The sequence below is a fragment of the Pollicipes pollicipes genome, unplaced genomic scaffold (assembly GCF_011947565.3).
Source record: "Pollicipes pollicipes isolate AB1234 unplaced genomic scaffold, Ppol_2.1 Scaffold_7262;HRSCAF=8765_pilon_pilon_pilon, whole genome shotgun sequence".
NCBI classification, from domain to species: domain Eukaryota; kingdom Metazoa; phylum Arthropoda; class Thecostraca; order Pollicipedomorpha; family Pollicipedidae; genus Pollicipes; species Pollicipes pollicipes.
Window position 1 is genome coordinate 17,670,829 of NW_023597055.1, and position 24,203 is coordinate 17,695,031.

The following is a 24,203-nucleotide window of genomic DNA, read 5'->3' on the forward strand; positions in this document are numbered from 1 at the left end:
GCGGGGGACCGGCCCTGAGCTCAGAGCTCCGCACTCTGAGCTCCGTTCCGTTACGTGATCGGTCGGTCCGTCACGTGACGGGTCCTAAGCTGATCTCCCTCTGAGCTCTTTGACCGTCTAGGAGTCCGGCCAAGGGCCTCCTCTAAACCTTTGACCCTCCTAAGGTCTGCGTCACATCGGGGCCACCTGGCGGCCTCGAGACACCGAGATTCTCACCAGCTTGACGGCCTGCATCGCATCGGAGCTCGCTAACACTCTTGACCGTCTCTGGTTTCCTGAGTAGCGCGTAGGGCTTGGTTCATTTGCTGAACACCTCCCTTGGGCACGATTGGACAAGAGTAACACACTTTTTATACGAAGCACGACGATTACTCTCCCATCGGTATTGCTGGTAATTTCGAAGACCGCTTTCAGCCCCAGTCAGTTTCTGGAGCTCGTGACAGTCAGACATCCATGCCAACTGCATCAGCTTGTAAATTAACCCTCCACCCCTGGCCAATGGTGATGATCCATTGTTCGCGCATGTCAGATGGGGTCGTTTCTGACTGTGCCTGCGAGAAAGACTGCAATTGAGGCGGACGACGCCAGTCGGGGTGCTTTTAGCTCCAGGTGTCCTTTCACCGGAATCCCTCGACTCCGGCACGGCGCACATGAAACCTCGTTTTGTGCGAGTTCTCCACCATGCTCTCCGTAATCCAATGTGTTTGTTCCATGCGTATTACAGTTACCCACCGACCACGATTTTCGGAACCTTGCTTAATTCTGCGCGGCAAGTACTAACGCAAGAGATCACTCCAAGGGTGCATACATAAGTAAACTACACGATAAATCTGCGTTAACGCGATGGATTCATTTCCTATTCGCCTACTTGTTATGGGGTCTAGCAGCCTAGTCCACCCAGTCTCCGCAGCTTTAAGGCTGCTCTATTTTTGGAGCTAAGTCGACTGAACCACACGTTATGTTAATCTTCGTGCAATAATTTTGATCCCCTGGCCACCGTACAGAAGCACGTGAGCTCAGAAAACGACGGGCAGGTGTTCTTGGCGCCATGCTAACGGTACGTTTGATCGCATTGGGGCGGCCCGTTCGTACGATGATAACTCGTGCAAATGGACTGTGTCGCGAAAAGCATCGTTAATTTATCACGTGAATTATAGCGCACGAGAACCAAGATGGCGTCCGTCACCTGAAGTAGAGCCTCCACGAGCAGCGGACTGACGGTGGTAAGGAGCCTGAACCTCACGGACCGCGACTGTGCTGCCACGCATCGGAGAAGCCAAAAACCAATGATGGACTGGTAATGCCACCTGTGGGAAGGAGATGGAAGCTGAAGTTCCGCGTGCGCCATGCATGCTGCAATCCTCGTTAGGAACACTCGGAAGACTCGAAAGAAGAAGAAAGGCAGCGGCAAGTTCGACCCTCTACCCCGGCACGTGGCTACGCGGGAAATCCCCCCGTTTCCACCACACCCGCCGTTCAGAGCGTGGGGCACCGAACCTCCACCTCCGAAACCAAAGGTGAGATGAAACCCATTGCACCCAGGAAGCCGGTTGGGGTCGTCATGCACGGGGGCGTTACAGTGGTCCACGCCAGGCGCCAGCTGACGACGCACGGCAAGTGAGGATAACTAAAGAGGACGATTCAGGTGCGTGTGCTCCCCCCCACCTATTGGAACGCCACAGCCAAAACGAAAACCGTCAATATTTCCCACTGGGGAACGAGACCACCCCGTCCTCTTCGCGCTGCCCTACTCTCTTGAATGGCATGACTGTTTGTATTATGCGCCGCAGGCGTGACCGTGAACGTTGATGTTACGAATGAGGTAGGAGATTTTTGTCCACCTCCCGCTGGCGGCGCCTGGGAGGGGAGGGGGGTCGAGTCCCTTTTCCCTCCCAATTCTTCCATCACCCATCTCTCCAAGCTAGAATAGCCGTAAGAAAGCTCATACTTCGTCTGCTTTATGCGATGCATCTAAGGCCCTTTCGCGCAATGCGCAGCCCGCTCCAGTAAGCGGAGTTATTCCCCGTTTGCGGCAGGGGTGCAGCCAGGATTTTCTTAAAGGAGGGGGTGGAGCTCGGTTAGTACACATCATGCCAACTTTTCTTATTTTCTGTCGGGAGTAACCTGAGGTGACAAACGATGAAGTCCGGGGAACAGGCATCCCAGCCATCCCCCTTGGAGCGCCCCTGGTTTGCGCTAGGATTCCTGATCACACTTTATTGCTTAGTAGCTGCTGACTTAGTTCTTAATTGCTTAGTAATTGCTTTATTACGTAGGAATCACTGTTTGTGCTAGTATTGCTAGACGCACTTTGCTCCTAAGTAATTGCTGTCAGCAGACAATGAAGCCATAGCTCAGTCGATAACCGACAACGTTATAGCGACAATACCATCTAGCGAACTTATGTGCGATCGCACTGGTCTTGGCCACCAGCTCATCCAGCCCAGCCACATTAAAAATCCAGGCTAGCGACATGGAGGTACTGCAACTTGCTTTAGACTTTTGAAAACAAGTTATTTTCCCGTGATTTTCACCAGCCCATAAAGCACGTTTCAGTGGGTCTGTGTGTCTGATATCGTTAGCATTACAACATTATTTTAAGTTTCAAAAACTGTATCTTTGAAATGTGCTATAAACTATGTTGTGTGTGGTCATTGCAATCATACGTCACGCATACATGTCTGTGTTTGTTCACTATGTATTCATTCCGAGTTAATGCGCTTCACGCCGTAAAACGAGTAGATTCTGAGTAGTTCTACTTAAACTGTCGTCCTTTTCTTATAAAGACGCATTGTTGAGAAGTGCCTGTGCAATAACCAACGGAGCAAAAACAAACCTTAGTTGTCGCTATCCGCTCGATCCATTGAAATTATTATTAAGTAAACAAAACAATGGCCTTCACAACTATAAGCATTATCCTTTAGATACTCAGAAGGTTCATGGCAATGAGAGCATGACTGTGCCAAAAAGAAACTAATAATAAAACATGACACTTATACTGGTGGTTAATTAGTTAGCATGGTTCTGCTGAGACAATGCTACGGTATTTTCCCTATCCAAATGGTGGTTGGGTTACAACTTTCAGGAGTACATTCGACAATGGCTTTTCCTGGTGTCCGCGGCCGACTACTTTCAATCAAATTGAAGGCAAGACCTCGCTCTTTTTCCGTTTACTGGAAAAAGCAGAATGAGGTTTGAAATGGTGTGTGAATTGTTGTATCATAATGGTATCATCATGGAATTATATGATAATGGAATCATAATGGACACGTGGAACTTAAATGTCTGTCTTGCATCCTTTTTCATTGGCACTGCCCTTGTTCTCATCTATATCGTCTCTGAAGTATCATTTTGCGTCATATTATTCATATCAATACACACTATGATATGATATTTTGTTATTGTTGATTATCTTAGCCTCTCATTATATTATTATTGTCTTATTACAAATATTATTATTCATGGCGATGATACCAGCGTTCAGCAGAAAAGAAAACTCAGATCGTATTCCTTAACGGTGTAAGTCAGAATGCATGTCTGGTACATTGTGCTGTACAGGTGGCTATCGCGGTCGTCTGTTCCGTAATTAATTAAGCCACTCGATCACACTGAACTACTTCGTGCGTTTCCTTGAGGTTACGTTTATAGCATGCCGTAGTCGTGCGTGGAGCTTTATAAACCTTGTGTTATCTAGCTGTATGCCTGCTTGATTGAGTGCCACATACATGTTCCATTTACATAGATACCAGGACTGTGGAGTCATTTGCCACATCATGATGGCCACCAAAATGATTAATATTTTGATATCTCTTGTGTATATCGTCTTCCCACGTGTACGTTATCAGTAGAAATGCAGCAAAACAATCGCTAACATTACTGCCCTCCAAGGCTTGGCATGTTTGACCTACAACTATGCGATCGCGGTCAAGGTCAGATGTCTGGACATACTGCGATGCGCACACTGAACACGGGGTATATAAAGCTTATTTAAATGTATCCGGTTGCCGATTCAAAGAGTCACGTCGGTAATCCCCACTCATATGTCTTCAGAATTAATCATGATTACGTTAGCACGCCCCCTGAATGTGATTATAGACCTGAAATGGGTGAACAAGCATGCAAAAGGGTACAGTGTCGCTACAGTGGCCCTTGCAAACACTACCTGCTGAACATTTTGTTAAGCGTGGGAGTTAGCAACACAGCTACAGCTGCTGCCAAGCCAGCTCAAACCCGCACAATATCTTCCAAAATTGGCTGCCCGCATTGTCCATTCCAAAGGACGGGGCCCATTCTATTAACCACTGCCTGCCAGCTCCAAAAGAGCAGCACAGTCAGACATGTACGGCGCAAGCCCGCGACGGGCAACAACAATGGGCTGCTGCCCCACGCTGCCGGCGTGATCGACCCTCTCTAGCCGGCCGCCCTTCAAGTCGACTTACACTCCTCATAAGCCGCCCGGTCCGCGGCGACCACAGCTCAGCCAGGCTTGGCCGGTAATCGATGGCGCCGTGCCGTGTCGGAACCCGGTATCGGCGCGCTCGTGAGGCGTGCGCACGGCAATAGGCGCGTAACGGGTGCGCGCCAACTGTCGCTGCCGTCGGTGTGCTTCAAGGGTCGTCGCTGTGCCCGCCCGTGATTGCTGCCGCCAGCGGCGGGTGTGATATGGTGCGCTGAGTGGTGAACGGAGCTGCGGCTGGGCTGGACTGGAGCTTAACTGGACTGGGCTGAGCGGAGCTAGAGGTGAGCCGGACTGCACTGGATCTGATCTGAAACAGAACAGGTGCTGGGCTGAAGTCGGACAGGAGACAGTCTGAAGACGAGCTGAAGTTCTAGAGATCTGGAGACCTGGAGCTGATTTGAGGCTAATCTGGAGCTGAACTGAGCTGGAGCTGAACTAGAGTGAAGTGGAGCTCAACTGGAGTGAAGCGGGCCGAACTGGACTCGAGCGGAGCTGAACTGGACGCCCGGGATGTGGCCGTATATGTGATTGCGAATCTGGACGTCAGAAAGGTGTCGCCTGCCCCCTGACCTGCATCTTTAGCCTGGCGGCTTTGTCGCGAGCACCGCCCCTCTCGTCTTACCATCTTCGAGCTCGTCTCGTCCTGTCGAGATGGCTCTGCCTGGTAACGTTCGATGATGCGGGGTGCCGCAGTGCCCGTGTGAACACAAATTCGGGAGTCGGACCACCTACAGGTGGACGCCTGAGAGCACCAAGGAAGTGGGACACCGAGAGCAGCCAGCTTGAGGATGCTGAAGTACAGACCTCGCCTGCCGGGGGTAGCGCAGAGACGTCAGTCGACACATTCGAACTCCGCCGCGAACTCCGCGGCGGTCTCAGACCCGGTACGCTGTCACCCACGTGTCCGGGCTGTAGGAATAATTGCTATTGGCCACTCATATCTGTCATTGTTTTGTGGCATTGCCAAGCTGATCGCTGCTCCCGACCAGATTTGCCATTGTCCGTCTGGCAGCAGCTTCAGGTAACAGGCGGGCATTGATCTTTTCACCGCCGTTGCAATCGCGCCAAAGTCTACATCAGCGCGGTCTTATAACCGCATAATTCAAAGTTTGTAACTTGGCACGTATATTGCAGCGGTTGCAAACTAACTGGAATACCCAAATTACAAATGCAATCAATGTATGTACGAAAATCGTTGAGGTACCCCTGATTTATGATGCATTCTTGTCTGTCGTAAGGTTGTTCCTTACCTTAACAGTTCTGCAAGGTTTTAGCCTTACCCTGGTTTGGAAAGCCAGCAGGCGTTAATATATTTTCATAGTAGAATTGTTTTGGCCGTCATGCGCAGAACGTGTAAGGTGGTAACATTTTAGTTTCTGGGGATTCTGTGGACGGATGCGGGCTGAGAAGATGATTTGGGAACAATTATTTTACCCTTTCCAGAACAATAGACTCAAGCTACTCTCAGGAATAGGGCATAGCACGACTTTCAGTTAAAACTGCTTAAGGTAACATTTGCAGTGCCAACAACTATGATTTAAATTAATACATACTTGTACTATGCATGACTGCACTTGTGAGCGCGCTTTTGGCCGTATTACAACTGGCTCCTGAAACACGTGACAGAGCTGTCATTTGCTGCAATTTTAAAATTTAAGGTGGCTAGGGCGGTCCATTTGTATACCATGATCCTAATAGCTTTGTGGTAAGAGAGTGGTATTGTCTACCGCACTTTTCCTGGATATGTCCCTGAGGTCAGTTTGGGCCCACAGTTTAAGTTTAATGGGGTGTTGTGTACAGACCCACTACCAGAAGCAGCGCGTTTCGAGGCCAAAGGAAGGCTTTACTCACAGCCTCTTGACCAGAAAGGACTGCGGATGGATGTTTCAAGAAGATCAGAACACCTAAAACAAGTACGGTAATATGCCTGAGGCTTAAATTCTGCTTCATGCCTGTTTCAGCTGGCGTCAACTGGCGTAGCGTCCTCAACAGCTCTCGTTCAGCTGGCCGCTTTCTCCAAGCGGCCTTTGTTGTAGTGGTCATTCTTCCCCGACTATGAGTCTTAGGATGCCATCGAAACCGTGCTGGGTGCATGAACAGCATCAACGGTTTTCAAGTCTTGCAAAATACCTGCCTTTCTGACATCAGCTTCCGCAAACTGAAATATGTGTTTGCAATGTGTTTGGGCATCGGCCGGATGGCACGCTTCCAGTGTCCTGTTGTGATCGCCTGCCATGGCTCAAGCGTCGACCTCCCATATGGGTGATTAAACGCGGCTGGGGTTTCCACCCGGACTATACGTAGCCAGACCTTCGGAAATTCCTCCTCTGAGACCATGTGCAAGGAATGCTTAACTGGCAAATGATCCTAACAATTTCGTTTCATTCCTAATTGAACCTTGGCCTGGTTTAATGAAGCGAGTTTACGCACCCATAAACTTACGCCACGTAAAAGTACGAGGCGTAAATAATTCAGCTTCGTTACAGTTTGTAGGCTCGTAGGGTCGTAATTTTGTATTCGTAATTTTTTATTCGTAATTTCGTCGTGCAGCGTATGTTTAGTTTTAGTGCTGTCTTGGTACCGCTTAAGTTGGGAAGTAGTTGGAACTGTAGAAGCCAGTTCATATTTACATGTAATGTCGAAAGTGAATCGTGCATTACAGGTTAAATGGTTCCAAATAATTGGACGAATTAATAGTTAGCAAAAATTCCTTGAGCGTAACGTAGGGAAAGCAAATTATGGACAATGTTGACCGGAAGTTTTGGAGCGCAGCTCAGAGAATTAGCCTTAAAATTTGTCTCAAACCCTTTTGGAAGATGGAGGATGGCTCCTCCACGACCCCGCGTGCTTAAGAAAATAAACGCCGACAACTCGCCGAAAATCGCAGCAACTTAAGAGATCGGAATCGGAAAGCAATGGAGTGCATCGGATCGCAACAGATAAGTTCTAAATTATTTCGAAGGGGCTGCTATCGGTCTTCTTGTGAGTTTTCCGCACCCAAAGTGTAACAACGGCCACATTTTTGTTTTGTTTTACAAGCAACCACTCATGGAACGGAATTAATTCATAATACACCTCTTGAACTGAATTTTTGTGTTTTGTTGCATTAGGTTCCTGCATTTTTCTGCTAGAAATGAGCGAGCCCTTAGCTAGTCATTTCTGCTCCTCCGGCACCAATTCCTGTAAATCAATGCAAGATTGTGTTACTGCAGTACGGTTTCAGCTTCGACAGCACAGGAGCCATATTCTGGGTGGCGACACTAGCCTGAATCAAAACCATGGCAGGTCGGTTGATGTCTGGCCCTCTTTTCCTGAGATTCACAAGAAGCAACAGTGGAGCAAATATACGGTATAACGAATAGAAACGACGAATATAACGAATTGTGAGCTGACAAGTTGAACTGACGTAGCTTGTGCATAATTTCAGACCCAGTTTTACAGACCATAATCTTGTATTTCGCATGCATCACCTCTTGTAATCAGAACTTTCCAGATTGAGACTTTTCTGTTCGTTAGCTGTTTCTAAAGCAGTCACCAAAAAGCCGGCAGGTGGCCGGGTGTAACCGTCAATAAGGTATCAGTTCACAAGATCAGCTGACGTGGCTGCCACAATTTCAAACTTTTTTCTAATGCATATTATCACATTATATTCTGCGCAGATGAATCCAGTCAATGTGAACGGTTTGAAGTGAGAACAATTTACTGTGAGCAAGTGCCCGAAATGTCCCCCAATTCCCGAAAAAAACCGTAGTTGACCCAGCCATCAGTCGGGTATATGTTGTCTGGGTATGTTGTAGCCTCGGTTGACCGTTACGTGGTGTTTCTGTTACCTGTGCCGTAGCTGGACCGAACTTGCAAAATCTGCACATACTGGTGTCGGCATGACAAATTACTCGTTTTCAATCTCTTCGCCGGCTTGTTGGGCCTATGACTTACTGTATTTGCTATTCATGAGTTTGTTTTTTTTAAAGATTTAGTCCGAGACTTCTGATTGAATGAATTTCTGGGATCAGTACCTTCGTAAGCAGCTATGCTTGTTGCACGAGCTCTGACCCCTCCCCCCTCGTCCGATCAAGTTCCGGGTGAATGACAGGGTTTTGCGGCGAAAGGTTGACGTGCTGCAATATTTGGCGCGGCACTCTGACGTCATTTGGCCTTTAGCGCGGCCGCTGCCACCAGCCGCAGGCAATCCCAGTCAGAGACAAAAGAGCCTCGCGTCTGAAGAGAATCGAACCCACCCCGTCACAGTTGGGTGATCGGAAGGCAGGCACTCTAACCCATTGGACTATTGGCGACGGGTTGGCCGGCGGACGAGCGGAATCCTTTTATCCGGCTTTGTCCCATTTTGATTGGCTTAGGGCAGAGCGGTCCCCATGACTGAGGGATATTTTTCCTAATCAGCCTGTTGTAACCAGGACTTGGTAGTTAATGCCTCCCGACAAGCTCGGCCGTGTTCAGATCAGCTAGTAGATGCGCAGGAAGATCTTGTGTAAAGACGACTTGACCTATTTCCGTTTTTCGTGAGGGATTCCATCATCGTCTTCATATCGGAAACAGCTCATTAGGGCGATGTTCCCAGCGTCAGTACCTGTGTCACACCACGCCCGCGCCCACAGTCCTCAATAATGCACCACCACCGCCCGCCTGTACCTGTGCACTGCCCGACTGTCAGTCGCCTGACAGCTACACTGGTGTCAAGCACATCGCCCAACACGGTCGCCGCAGTCCGCGGTCCGCAGCTCGTGCCCGTGTCTGTGCGTCAGCGTCTGACGCTGTGCGGGGCGGCTGATGGTGCCCGGCTAGAGCGGGCCGCCGCGCTGTTTCGACTGCGTAATGGAGCGAGGAGGAGGAACTGTGGTGAGTTGGCCAGCTGTTGCGAGGAATGCCGCGAAATCTCAGCGGGACGTTTCGTGCAGTTGTGGTGATTTGCGCAGCTTTTGCTGCAGTTTACCGCTTTGACAATCAACGGATTATCAGAGACCTCGTTCTCCTCAGTAAATGCACTTCGCGCCTTCAAAAAGTGCAGGAGTCTGCGGTTTTTTAACATTGGTATTGGCAGCATTATTGGCAGCATTGGTATGCATTCTGAAATGTATGCAACCTCGCAACCCAGCCCGTTATCGTCTTTGCACTGACAGTAGCTCAGATACGCATTGCGTCCAGAGATCAAGTTACGCTTGTGTACAGTACCGCATTTATTCTAAAGATCTTACGTTCAGAATTATCATTGGCTCAGTTTTCTCGAACAATGTATGAAGCTTATTAATTTCTCTTCCTTTGGCTTAGTATGGTCACGCAGCGAGATGTCGTTATGATGTATATTATGATTGGGTCGAGTCAGCCGAATCCGAACCAGAATAGATGTGGCAAGTCAAAAAGATGTGGGATGATATTAACGCGTTGTAATCACACTTTATGCAGTGTTACGGAATGATTGGAGGAAAGGCGTACAGAACGTACGAAGCGATTAGTACGACTTAACATGGCAATAATCGCCACGCCTCGGGCAAGGTCGACATTATGCAAACGCCAAGGTAACTTGCAAATTACCCAGCCATGTTGTCGTAACGAAAATCGTCTTTTTGGGAGTGATCTCACGTGATGCGTCAAAGCCAAAACACTTGAATAGTCCCAACGCCTTTGGGACCATCTGCTAATAATTTGAGTGTTTGTGAATGAGCAATCCAACCTCCGTTAAGCGGGCACCGTCAAATCATTTGTCTTAATCCACACGACGGCATTACGCTATTTCTAAATAGCCCGCATACTTCACTGACAAGTTCCACATTCATCAACAGCACCGTGGAACAGCCTTCCATCAAAGCAAAATAAATTACCACGAACGTGCGCTTGTCACGGCGCATGATAACTATCATCATCCGCAACAAACAAACAGGCATCCGCAGTCCTCGCACCAAATAACAACCATCTGCTTGTCAAACATCTGACATTTTTTAAACCCCACCCACCAGCAGCACATTCCACGTCGGAACGTGCGAGGAAGTTAGCTAGTCCCGCCCTCATGAAACGCTCGCTTTACAATATCCGCTCACCAGCCTCGGGTGCTTGAGCGCGTGTTGCTGCCGTCGTTGTGCAGGATGTGCCCCTCCCCACCAAGCCCCATGGTACCGATGCCAGCTGGGTATTGACCCGAAGTGCATGGGGTCGTGCGGGCAACACGAGCACACAAACGCTGACGTCATACGGAGAAATGTGGCCGTGACGGCGGCGGCGGCGACGGCAGCGCCCGTCCACAGGGACGTGACGTTAATCTCAAGTCCTCACGCTCGGAGCTAGGGGGTCTTAATCAAGGTCAGTGTAGCATATCCGCGGCGAAGTTGTGTCATGCAGCCAGTCTGAACTTTGGTGGCTCACCGTCTTTGCGGACCAAAAATGTGGCATGCCCTGATCGTGTGGAAATTGTACCGGAGGCCCCCGAACTCGATGCCTGGCTTTGCCCATAACTGCCGTCGGCTTCGGAACACTCGGCATGATAAGCCTGTCTAGCTTTCCAGTTCCTCAGGGCGAAGCTTGCACTTTGTCCGTGGTGTGAGTACAGGCGATGAGCGTCATCAGGCCCCAATAGCGTTGTTCTGTTCACGGTCGCACGGCATGCACTTAAGGCTGGCTTAGCGTCACGTGACCTTTGTTCATGAGTGGTGGACGTAAAGCCGGACTGGTCAGGTGAGCGGTGCCCCTTTGATCAGGCTGGGTAGGGTATAGCCAGCATAAACCCACCTCTGGCGTTCCGTCGCTTGCCTTCAACATGAAACTGGGATTTTTTTTAAATGTTAAAAAGTTAGGTAAAGTTAAGGTTAAAAAGCTAAAAAAGTTTAAAAAGTTACACAAATTGAAAAATGTAGCCGAGGTTGGCTGGATAACATCGACAAATTTAAAATGCGTCGCGTTCAGTCTAAACATTCTTGGGACAGTCTTTGCTCGCATTGGCTCGAACTGGAAATGCAGCCCAAGCTAAATGGCCTGTACCCTTCAGTCGAAACCAGGGCATCTGTGGGCGCCATGGATGACGGGGTTTGTTCAGCTAATGGGCGAGCTCTTTATGGCTCTTGAACATGCGCTAGATATCGCTTGAGCAGAATCGGCTTCAAGTGCGATTCGTCCCAGACTGAACAACACATCGCCGTTTTCAGTCGACTGAGATTTAGAGTTAGAGGTGTTTGCTTCGCGGAGTGTAGCAACAGACGAAAGCTTTAATAAAGTTGACATTAAAAGCACTGCGTGACATCTGTGGATGCACTGTTTGCCCACTGCATGGCCTTGATTGTGCGGTCACGGAAAAGACTAAGTAAACATATGATGAAACGCTTCACAAAATATTATACGATAGCTCGGTATGTAAGCTCCAAGGTCACAAAAACTTGACTGACCACATACGAAATGTCAATGCAGCGGTCAAATACCTTTGAGATATGTGTACCAAATAAGGTTCGTTGTTTGTCTCTTAACATCATGGTAAAATACTTATGCAAAATGATATATCTGGGATGGTCTGTGCGAAAATTTGAGACATTTCTACTCATTTACTTTGGGTCAGTTTTCAGATGAGCTTTCAGACCCTTTTAAAAGGGAAAAATACACATATGATGCACCCTTGCGTATTTCACCGCGTGAGGATAGGGTATTTATTTGTTGTGTTGGTGACAGTTCAGCACCTGCTTTTCTTTCCCCAAATACTTTTGGTGTACAACAACAAGAGTACAACAATCGGTTAATGCTGGGAAAGTGCTCATCGTGCGTTTCAGTGACAATTTACATAATGGTATGAAACAGTGGTTTTCCTGGAACCGCATTTTATCCTGAAGCACGCCAAGGAGCCGACAAAACAGCTCATCGGCGTGTGATAAACTCTGACCATGCTACGACAACACTAACCATCGATCCAAACCAAGTCGCCATTGCAATCGCCCGAAGTCATTATGACACAGCACTATTTGTTGAATGGCGAACCAACGTCAGTCCCCCATGAAGCCAAGGCTGGCGTGATACACTTAAATAGCCTGTAGCGGTATTCATCATCCCACTCCGGTCAAGAATAGAGGGCTAGTTGCAGCCGGGTCTATTACTGGCGTAAATTGAACTAACGTCAGTGGCGTTTACGCTCGGCCGAGACCGTTCTGAACGACCGTTGTGTCCATACCGTCCACTGCGTGCATTGCGCTCGTTACGCTCACATTAGTCAGCTTTTGAATGTGGCTCAATATTTGCTGCAAAGAACGCGTTGTTTAGAAAAGGGACCATGACCTACCAATGCGGCACCATTTCCACGCAATTTATAAACATACAGTATCACACGGTCATCGGAACGGGTACTGGCACAGGCAGATGTTCTTCATGTACATTCGTAAGAAATAGGGACCCTAAATGTTCGATTCTTCGAAGCATGACCCCCGCTGCGGTCATCACCTCATGTGAGTTGTTGGGTGATCAACAACAGCCCGGGAGAGGTTGCAGCTGCAATATCCTCCGGTGCTTGCTGCATGCACAGCTGTACACGCTGTGTCTGCCCTGTTGCAGAATGCATTATGTTTGTTCATGTTCATCAGGTATGTGACAAAGATACAATACAGAATTTCTTATCATTCATTCAATGCTGAAGACACGCGGAGATCATGGCTTCTAGTTGCATATGGTCTGTGGCGCCTTCTCCTGCTGACCTCACCTTCCAGCGTGTTCTTCACGGCTGTTGTAACGCTGGCCTAACATTTCGGTCTGTGACTGTGTCTGACTGGACTGTGTCTGTGACTGAACTGACTGTGTCATGTACGCCTGTTTGGCCGCTAACGTGACCTCTCAGCGCGTTCTGACCCTTTGCTTCGGCTCCGACCTGACCTCCCAGCGCGTACTGATCCTCTGATTTGGCACCGACCTGACCTCTCAGCGCGCCCCCTCCTGATCCTGCTCCGACCTGACCTCTCAGCGTGTCCTGCCTCCCGCTGATCCGGCTCCACCTGACCTCTCAGCGTGTTCTGTCTCCACCTGATCCGGCTCCACCTGACTTCTCAGCGCGTTCCCTCCCCCCCCCCCCCCCCCCCCACCCCCCTGATCCGGCTCCGACCTGACTTCTCAGCGCGTTCCGCCCCCGCTCCCCCCCCCCCCCTCCCTGCCTGATCCGGCTTCGACCTGACTTCTCAGCGCGCCTGCCCCTTGATCCGGCTCCGACCTGACCTCTCAGCTTGACCCGGCGCCCTCCGTTTCAGCTCCCGAACGGCAAGCAGGCTTGGGAAGGGACGCTCGAGCCGGGCACCGGTGGCGAGGTGAAGGAGTACAAGTCCCTCGCCTCGGCTGCACACAAACGCTGGCTACGGAAAAACCAGGTCAGCACAGCCGCTCATGCAGCTCCGAGTGAACAGCTCCACATCTGGCGACCCAGTTTTTACCTCTCTCTGTAGATGACCACGGTGTCTTGCATACTGAAAACGTTTGTTGGTGCTTTGCGCGTCACCGGCCGCCAAGGCCGTTTCCAGACGGGATGGCTTCATAAGGTGTCATGTGGGATGTAGTACTGGCGTGGCCGGGACCCGAACCACGGACCACAAAGTCCAGAGGCGAGAACCCTAACATTACACCGCCACGGCTCTCGCCTCTACCAAACAAGCCCCACACCATGCACCGTCAGGGACGTACAAGCAGCGTATGTGTACTCGGACGGCCGGTTTTATGCTTTGTTCAAGTGTGAGTGGACGCACATGCATGGTGACGCCATGGTAGCCGCGTGGGTGACGCCGTGAGGGCGGCATGGGTGACATCATGGGAATTGCGTGGGTGGCGATATGGCAGTGGCATTGGCCACGTCATATGAACCTCTTGAGTGACGTCATGGCAGTCGCATGGGTGACGAAATGGGAGCCTCATGGGTGACATCATGGGAGTCTCATGAGTGACGCCATGTGAGCCTCATGGGTGACGTCATGGGAGCCGCGTGGGTGACGCCTGACGCCGCCCGCCAGGTGGAGGACGTGGAGTCGTCGCTGCAGAAGGATGGCCAGGGAGGCTTCACGGCCTCCTCCGCGGCCAACATTGTGCTGTATGTCGGCCTGGGCATGGTAGCCGTTGGCCTCATCATCACCTTTGTCGGCCTCGGGGAGCGGGGGTGAGTACACGTGGATAGCGTGCTAGGTAGGGGTAGCGGATGGTACAGGCGGGGGCGGTTTCAGATAGGAAAGCGGGGGTAAAGGTGGGAGTGGGTGCCGACCTCGGAGCGGGGGTCAAGTCAGGTGCCAAAGAGGAAGAGCGCGGAATAGGGAACAATGGATATATGAATTTGAGGGGAGGGATGGGCTGCAGTGGTCATGAGCCATGGAAAGGAGCGAAGCAGGCATGGAGTCGATCTGGCTTGCTGTTGATACCAATGTTGGACGTCTTGCCTCACATACCCTGATCCTCTAATACTGCATCTGGTAGATTTACACCCCGCATGTGAATGGTGCAGCTAAAAGGTTACCCTTTCACGCAGTGAAGTCGCGGGTGCAGGTGTCCTACATGCTGAAGAGCAGGCGCCGGTGCAGCGAAAGTTTGCTGTAGTGTACCGCGGAGTGGGCGTGGTCGGCACCTGAAGAGATTTCAAAAGGCAACACGAATGATTCAGCCGTGGCCAGCGAGGTAGCATGCAAGCATCAGTCTGCCTGTGACCTGTCTATCTGACACGACCACAGGCCAGCAGCGGCGGTTTGGCAATGACTCGTGAGGCAGTCGCGTTCCGCGCGCACCAGCAGCAGCATCTGCTCGTTTTTCGATGCTGGGGGTCGCCGACTGGCCGCCGGCCCGGTTCCCCCCTTTTGCATCGATCAGAACACTGTCGTGTGTTACGACACGCACGACAATCGCGTCGTAACAGTGGACAGAACCGGCACATGCAACGGCAATATCTGACTGCTGGATGCCTCGCAGTAAACCGTACTGGGTCGCTTTTCTGAGCAAGGCTGTCCACGTAAACAACGTCTGGTGAAACAAGCCGATAAAGCCACCGTTGACACATGCGTGAGCCGCGCCGTTCCGCCGCGGCTTGTTTGCCGCGACCGGGCTCGACCGTTGTCCGACTTGACACGCCACGGGGGAGTGTAGAAGAACGCCGTCGCGGTAGTGGCGTTTGACGCCCCGATCAATGCCTGCGACGTCACGGCGCGACCGGGGCAAATGGCATCTAGCACTGGCATTAAATGGCATGGCATTAAATGGCATGGCAAATGGCATCTAGGGCAAATGGCATCTAGGGCAAATGGCATCTAGGGCAAATGGCATCTAGGGCAAATGGCATCTAGGGCAAATGGCATTAACATCCACCTTCAATCGAACGGTGCGGGCCTGCCGGCCATAACAGCGACGGCGGGTGATTCAGAGTTATCGAGTGCGTTGTATAAGTCGGTGGCGTGATTGGTGCTGAGCCCATTCAAGGGTTAAAAGGTCAGATGACAGGATAACTGACGTGTTGGAAACAAATCGGGTTGACTTGGAAGCGCAGGCACTGTTGACGAACGGAGCAAGTCTCTGGATATGGTCCAAAAGCGTAACGCCGGTTGAATGGGTCGCGGACGGCGTAATCGCCGTGAGAAACTTCCCGCGGCCAGGGATGTTGTTTTGTGAAATCAGTTTGGGGGCTGAACACTGAAACATCATGCAACTTACCGCTAAATTCAGCCAACAAACGACTTTCACGCCGGATTTCGCCCATTTCCTTTTTGAAGTTGGCGGGCCTGAGCACAAGTGGGGGAGGGGGGGGGGGGGCTGGGGATTCAATCTGAATGGAATGGAAAAAGTACACCCCTGCTCGCGGCCAACAGACTTGATTGGAGTCGCTTAAAACCCGCAATATCTCAAGTTCCATTAGCACAACATTTTATTTCTGCATTCATGGTGTTCTATCTGCCAAGGTCATTGATGGTTTTACTAACCAGGTGTTTCCGTTTCATTCGTTAATTGCGTTGGTAAATGGCTAATCAGTGCTCTTGTCCAGTTGCCCATCGCGTGGAGGGCTGTTGTCTAGCAGCTGACAGGTGTTGTGTGAGACATTGAATGCGTCGGTCCTATTGTTATTCTGGGGTCCATGCTGGTCCGGTGCCCTCGCCGCGCGTTCGGCAGTGTGCCCAGCAACGACTGATGCCACTGGCGAGTGTCCGCACCGATGCCACGTGTCTGTGCTGACGTCTTACGGTGCTGGTTACCAACGTCTTTTGGTACTGATGGCTGACACCTGTTGGGACTGGTGACTGACATCTGTCAGTGTCAGTGACTGACGTCTTTTGGTGCTGGTGACTGACGTCTGTCGGGACTCGTGACTAACACCTGTCGGGACTGGCGACCGATGCCTTTTGGTGCTGGTGACTGACGCCTGCAGATGCTGATTACTGACGGGACTGGTGTCTGACGCCTGTCGGGGCTGGAGACTGACGCTCGTAGGAGCTGGTGGCTGGCGCTTGTCGGTGCTGGTGACTCACGCCTGTCGGCACTGGTGATTGACGCTTGTTGGGACTGGTAACTGACACCTGTTGGTGCTGATTACTGACGCCTATCCCCCTCGTCTGGGCAGGTTTCAGACGGACGAGCTGAAGCTGATCGGCCCGAGCCTTATTGGCTCTGGCGTGCTCTTCTGCCTCCTCCGCATATTCTTCTGCACCATCGGCAGTTGTTCCTGCTGCAGGTCAGTGCAGTGCCAACATCGCCCCGCCGGTGCCGGCGCTGGCGCCGGTGCTGGTACCGGTGCTGGCGCTGGCGCCGGCGCTGGTGGTGCCTTCTTCTCCAGCTACCTAATCGCCACGAGGTAGGCCGACTGCCAGAGATGTTCTCCCGCTTGAGCAGCCTCCCGTTTCTGCCAGATTGCTTGCAGAGACGTCCGAGCAAGATGACCCGTCGCTCGCGCGGTGTATACATGTGTGGCTTGATAGTTCGGACCGCTTGCCTGCCGCCACAGATCCGTTGGTGACGCGCGTGTGCTTGGCAGACGGAATGACGCGCGGCGTATACACATGTGGCTTGACAGTTCGGACCGCTTGCCTACCGCCACAGATCCGTTCGTGACGCGCGTGAGCTTGCCTGCCACCACAGATCCGTTCGTGACGCGCGCGAGCTTGCCTGCCGCCACAGATCCGTTGGTGACGCGCGTGAGCTTGCCTGCCGCCACAGATCCGTTGGTGACGCGCGTGAGCTTGCCTGCCGCCACAGATCCGTTGGTGACGCGCGTGTGCTTGCCTGCCGGCACAGATCCGTTGGTGACGCGCGTGTGCTTGCCTGCCGCTACAGATCCGTTGGCGACGCGCGTCGGCTTGCCTGCCGCTACAGATCCGTTGGTGACGCGCGTGAGCTTGCCTGCCGCCACAGATCCGTTGGTGGCGCGTTTCGGCTTGCCTGCCGCTACAGATCCGTTGGTGACGCGCGTGAGCTTGCCTGCCGCCACAGATCCGTTGGTGACGCGCGTGTGCTTGCCTGCCGCTACAGATCCGTTGGTGACGCGCGTGTGCTTGCCTGCCGCCACAGATCCGTTGGTGACGCGCGTGTGCTTGACAGACGGAATGACGACCAGCGGAGCCTGATCACGCCGAAGCCGAGCCGCGTGCGGCGCTCCGCCGGCCCCGTGACGCGACCCTCGGCGCACCCCAACTTCATCAGCGACGGCGAGGAGGAGGAGGAGGCGCCCGGCGCCGGCAGCGGCGGCGGCGGACCTTCCGACCTTGGTAGGGCCCTCAAACCGACCTACCGGCCCAACCTAACCTAACCTAACCGAACCCAGTTTACTGAATGACCAGCCAGTTGGGCTACGGCCCCGGTTCTGACAGCGGAGGTGTGAGGCCCGCTGTAGCGCCATGGTGTCAGACTGCCACGCCGCCTGGGCCCGCGGACCAGCGCAGACTGACGCGCCACCTATGCCAAGGGCACGGCGAGCCGAACGCGCTTAGTCGACGAGCTGTGTCTGATCGACGCGCCATCTATGATGCCCTTCGATCCGAGCTGGCGTGTATGAGCCGGCTTCCAGCTGGCGAGACATAATTAAAACAGCAATTCAGCCCTAAGAAACAAAGAAGAGGGAATATTACCACGCTTGCTCTTTTAACTTCGGGTTACTAAGCCGTGACAGTGATCCAAAGCGGGCATACGATCTTGCAAGTTTGGGGTCACCGACGGTGTAACGCAGGGGCGTCACGTTAACTATTTCTACGGGCCTCAGCTTCCATTGAGCCCTCCCCCTCCCCCTCCCTCTAGGAGTCATCTGGGCCTGCTCAATGCAACTCTCAAGCGAGGTGATATCCTTAGCAGCTGAGCGTGGGGTAATGCCTCAATAGCGCACCCTGTTTCGCAAAACCTGCCCAGCTTAAAGAGCGCTAGGATGCGGATGTTTCTTCGGATTTGTGTCACCGTATTTTGTCATTTGGAAAAAATTGAGGCACACCTCAGAGCTTTGCCCTGCTTTTCAGCATTTGTATTTCATGGGTTATGTGAGAACGAACGGTGTAGCAGTTTTGCAACGACCCTCTTGCATGGTCCAGAGTTTTTCAATATTTATTTCGTTGTTTTTTTGTATTATTTTTTAATCGTCTACGAAAACGACTTCTAGGGTTGGATTGGGTCGCCGTCAACTTGTCAGAGTCCAGTAATAAGCTCGAGAGGTGGGTGGACTCTCCATTCAGACTACGAAGCTAATACATTTTGTTAGATTTGCTCCAATTTGAATCCGGCCTAAGAGGGTCCAGATCCACTCGAAACCCGTAAAATTCATGAAAGGCCGATCTGATCCGAATATAATCCACTCAGAATAAACCAAAGGCTAATGCAGCCAGCGTCGAAAAAAAACTGTTTGATGTAATACAGACATGAAGACTTAAACTAAAGGTTAAAGATTTGGTGAGAATGTCGTTCAATCTCAATACAGAGAAGCCCAGCTGTCAACTGTTTTGATTTCGGACTAAATATGAATTTTTCTTAGCTTAGCGCTTTGACAGTTGTCAATCCAAAGTCCTACCCGAATCCGTGAATTTGCATCCTTTACCCATCCAATCTGCATCGAAATGTCAATGCATCGGATCGCAAGATCCATGAATTGATCCAGTCCGTTTCATTTCGTCCTCTATATCCAGCTGGACACGATCCTACACCCCTGAAGTAAGAAGGCCTTGGAGCACTACCATAAAGCTGACACCTGATCGCGTGTATTGGAAGATGCCGCAACTTTCTACTCATGTAGCTAATGAAACTGTCTGGCTGGGCTTTTAAAAGAGAGCATATTTTGAACTGCCCGAAGAGGTACGTGTGAGCTCTAGCTTCCGAACATCGACGTTCAGCCTGTTCGGTTACATGCGCGCCTTGAATGAGGCCAGAATGACGGCAAGGCTTTCACGCTTGCCGTGTTATGTCATTGACGCCATCACCGAAGCAATCATTACTGCGACTATCCACTTGTATGTGTGTGCCATTTCAAAGCAACTTGTTGTCGTTCCCTCCCCTAAACACGTCGAGCAGCCACCGTGTGTTCTACAAGCACGCTGTCGATGAAGACTCCTGTTGATCCGCGTTGCCGTTAACTCGGCTCGCTTTGTGTGCCGCTGTCCGCCTGCATGCCTGTTTGAAAAGTTCTAATATTTCTAAAAGTTGTGATCGTATTAAAAGTTGTAATATTATTAAAAGCTATAATGTAATTAAAAGGGACATTACTAGGCTAGTGGGTTGATTTGCTAGCAGTCATGGACATAAAGTATTGCTTCGTTGTCGCTATTTTTCCTTTGTGCTTTTGTCACAGATGAGATCAGCAACGTGCCTGTTCTGCCTCCCATAAAGGGAGGGAGGGGCACTCAGCACGCCGGAGAGGTGCTCCTAGATCCCAAGGTAAGAGCTGAAATGCACATATAGAACAAGCGACATTGAAGTTCGTCGAACTGTAGCATGCGCTATTTACCCGGCCCCGTTTTCAATTGCGTTGAATCTCTCAATACTGCTCGTTCTGAGCGTTTGCCACCGACCTGACCGATGACCCCGTGACCCCCCTTTCGGTGATACCATGCTCTGACCGTGACCTCTGTGACCCCTGCGACCCTGATCCGTGCCCGCAGGGCTTGGACCGGCCGCCGTCAGGAGGCAGCGTGATGGAGCCGCTGACACCCGCGCGGCGGCGGGATAGCACGTCCCAGATCGAGAACGAAATAGACGATATGATCAAGTGATCAGACTCGGTCGAGTATCGATTTTTATCTTTACGCACGTGTTGTGAGAACCAATGGCCGTGGCCCGGCTTCGGATTGAGGATTATTGTGAGGACTATGCACCAGAGGAACTTGGAAGAGGGGAGCAAGGAGCCGGAATGGCGTGTCCTCGCGCGTGAACCGGCTGGAATCACCTGTGCTAGGGCTCTCGGCGCTCGTGACCTTCACCGCTAGCTGCGTGATGGATCTCTGGTGAAGCAGCGGGCGTGACGTCACTGAAGGTGCGTGACGTCAGTGGTGCGTGACGCCACTCATGGATCTCTGGTGGGGCAGCGAATGGCAGCGCTGGGGCGTGACGTCACGGGTATGTGACGTCGCAGGTGCGTGACGTCGCTGGTGCGTGACGTCACTGGTTCAAGCGCACCCTGCGATCAGCTGTTGGCCGTCGTTTCGATTTAGTCCGACCGCCTGAGGCTATAGCGGCGACTTGCGCGTCCGGAGCACGTGCGTCGACAACGCGACCCGGGACGACCAGTGAGCGCAACTGTTCGCTGACGCGATAGTTGTTTGTGGCGTAGCCACCGAAGGTGAAGCATTGGGTGATAACTTTTCCGTGGGTCTTAACTCTGGAACCAGAATGCAGAAGACGAGTTAGGCATCGATCTATGAATCTCACTTTCAGGACGGTTGCTTAGGAAGTGGACCGGACCGACACTTCACCAGGATCACCGCCCTGAAATACGCTGTAGACGATTTGGTTGGGTATCAGGCTCGTATAGTTCAGTGTCATGACATTTATGTGAGACCGCTGACATGAAGGATGCCGGATAGATCATTGGTTGGATTGATAGCAATACCAACAATTGTTTTGTGCCTACCGTTGAAGTGTAAATATTGACTACGGTATCTAACGATTTAGGCATTGCGAGCGGTAAGCATCTTGATACGTACCTTAAAAGAGACGGAGTTTTTTCTCAGGCTATTTCATTTCCAAATTGCTATTCAAAACGCGTTATTTTGTCCCTCTATTCCAATATGTTTTAGGTGTCAACAAACAGCCGTATTGCAGTAACTAAGTTTTGCTTACCGCATGCCCTGCGCCGACCGTTAAGCTAACTTAGTGTGCACAGCTCACCAAAACAATTCAATTGCGTACCGTTGTTTAAGCGGGGTCTTGACTGTTAATGTCTAACCCGAACAACAAACCGATACCAAGCGAAAAGCTCAATGCGTGATACTAGGTACCGATAAAATTCAAACGCTGCAGTTGGGCCACGGGATATCGCCACAAAGCCAACCACCACGAAGGCGTCCTCGCCGATACAAGAAACGATCGTCGGCGACGTCTCCCCCTCCCCCCCCCCCGGTGAAAAACACCAGCCGTTGTACAGGTGACATATGAACGGCGTCTCGTGATATGTTTAAGAGTCCAGGACAACAACGTTCTGTTCAGACATGCGTCTACCGCCTTGCTTTTGGGGATCAGGCGTGCTGAGCCAATAGGCCGTTTACGATTCGGCTTAGCTGCAAAGTGCGTAGCATTCCTGAAGGTGCCTGCACTTGTTTGCTTCGAGGACACTGTCTAGTTGACGTGTTTTGCGTTTGTTTATGTGGATGTTGCGCCTGGAGTTTCAGCAATACGCCCTGCGACAGCTATCTCCCGGACATGCTGAGCGCGCTTATACCGCATTCTCGTGAGAAGGGTCGGCGCGTTTTAAGAATGCCTACTGCTGAATGTTCCCATGGCAATATCTGTGATACCTCAACGTGTGTTGTTTGGATTTTGTGGTACCCGTGCGCTTCAGCTTCGGTACTGAACGTTCGAACCGCTCGTTACATCTGAGAATGGGGTATTGGAATGCCTTAATGCGAACCCTACCATTTACGCTATAATCACATGTATTCATGCATAATTAGCGGTTTTGTTCGTTCCGCAATAAATTGTTTGTTCTTCTCGTAAGTGCGCTAGATATTGACCGTTCTGTTGTTCATCAGACAGACAGACAAAAAATTTTTCGTACTGCGCATACTGCAGTCTACGGCTTTGAGGTGCCCTTAAAAGGGTGGAGACCTGGTCAACAACAAATAACTCACTACCAGAGCACAGATGTTGTTGGTATTACCAGGGTAAATGCTGTACTTGGTGTAAACAGGAAAAGTCTACAGCTTCTGATTTTTCGACATTATGAAATTTGATTTTTTATGCTGAGTAATCGACCTTTAATGAGCCAGCATGTACTGGTTAGGGGCTTAAGGAAACAAAGAATGATTACATTGTTAATACTCGGCGTTTCAATCTGTGCTTACCAGATTGTTTACGCGTAATCATAAGCTCAATTTGAAGCGTGGAGTGCTGGCAATATAATCAATTTTTGTTTTATAAGGTCGTTCTACCAGTACACCTAAGTATATAATATATATATATATATATATATATATATATATATATAGCTAAAAAAGTATAGACTTTCTGGCGTAATAAAGGCTGAAAATCAGCATCTCATTTCTGTACACATAAGGGTAAATTTCATTTTAGTTGGTTTACCTCCTTCAAGTGTTATTTATCACTCACCAGCAAGCTTGGATTAGGCACGTTATATTGATCACTGCAATGGAAGATAATCTCCAAAACGGCTGTGTTCCATTTCAGCTTCCTCCCGATTCCACGTGTCTTCTTCCCCCAATCCGAAATGCTCCGCATCTCCTCCGCGCTGAGCAGCGCCGAAAATCATTTCTGCGCCGCCCGTCCGATCGCGAGTCACTTAAGCTGGCACCGAACACAGCTCTTCCATCTGCCCGCGATTCTCAATAGCGGGGAGACTTCCGTCTGCTTCACGCGCGGATAGCTCGCCGTTGCGACGACCGGCGGCGGCCGAGAGTGAGTCCCGCGGTGAGGCCGACAGCTGCCGCTCCCAGGTGGCCGGCCAGTCGGTGACGTATCACGGCGATCTGCGCCGCGGATTTAAACGGCGTCGATTCCCAGACCGGACGCCGGCTGTCCGGAAGCAGGCGGCCCCGCCGGGTCAGCCGATCGACGCTGCGGCGCGGCGGCAGCGGAGGACCGACCAAGGCGCTCGGCGGATCGGAGGAGGGCTCGGCGTGGCCTGACTGTGGAGGCCGGGTCACGGCGTGGAGGCCAGGGTCATGGGTCATGGCGCGGGGTCGGCGTCACGGGTCACAGCGCGTAATCCAGGGTCACGGGTCATGGCGTGGAGCTCGGGCCACGGGTCACGGCGTGCAGTCCGGGGTCACGGGTCACGGCATGGAGTCCGGGGTCACAGGTCACAGAACGAAGTCGAGGTCACGGGTCACGGCGTGAAGTCCGGGTCGCGGGTCACGGCATTGGGTCTGCTGGCCCCGCCGCTGCGGAGATGGACGTCACAGCAAGAGGACATGAGCGGGGTCAAGGGCGGCGAAGTGCTTGGAAGGGTCTGCTGAAGAATTGTGGGACACAGGGCAAGAGCTTATCCACCGGGAGCTGCGGAGTCTTAGGATGTAAATGAGGAAAGAAATGAATGCGTAAAACGTTGACGGGACATTGTGCGGGGAGATAGACTATTTCAGTTGTATGGAAAGAGTCCCAGCACAGCGGAGGCTCTATG

The 24,203-nt window shown here is 51.4% G+C and overlaps 1 protein-coding gene across 2 annotated transcripts; it reads left to right on the forward strand.

Annotated features, from left to right (window-relative positions):
- Nucleotides 1-1,236: 1,236 nt before the first annotated feature.
- Nucleotides 1,237-22,565, forward strand: LOC119114351 (uncharacterized). Of its 2 annotated transcripts, none has more exons than XM_037238551.1 (7): nucleotides 1,237-1,517; nucleotides 13,678-13,794; nucleotides 14,428-14,570; nucleotides 17,004-17,114; nucleotides 17,978-18,144; nucleotides 20,202-20,287; nucleotides 20,512-22,565. In XM_037238551.1, the coding sequence occupies exons 1-7, from the start codon at nucleotides 1,347-1,349 to the stop codon at nucleotides 20,620-20,622; spliced, it is 906 nt and encodes a 301-aa protein (XP_037094446.1). In that variant the 5' UTR covers nucleotides 1,237-1,346; the 3' UTR covers nucleotides 20,623-22,565. The 2 variants fall into 2 exon arrangements, with proteins under 2 accessions (XP_037094446.1, XP_037094447.1); XM_037238552.1 differs by lacking the exon at nucleotides 1,237-1,517 and adding an exon at nucleotides 9,219-9,316.
- The last annotated feature ends 1,638 nt before the right edge of the window (nucleotides 22,566-24,203 follow it).

Excerpts from the sequence above, each read along its gene's own strand:
- LOC119114351 (XM_037238551.1), top strand. The coding sequence starts at position 1,347 with ATGCATGCTGCAATCCTCGTTAGGAACACTCGGAAGACTCGAAAGAAG. Across the intron at positions 14,571-17,003 it reads GTCGGCCTCGGGGAGCGGGG|GTTTCAGACGGACGAGCTGA; the intron begins GTGAGTACACGT and ends TCGTCTGGGCAG. Across the intron at positions 17,115-17,977 it reads GGCAGTTGTTCCTGCTGCAG|ACGGAATGACGACCAGCGGA; the intron begins GTCAGTGCAGTG and ends TGTGCTTGACAG.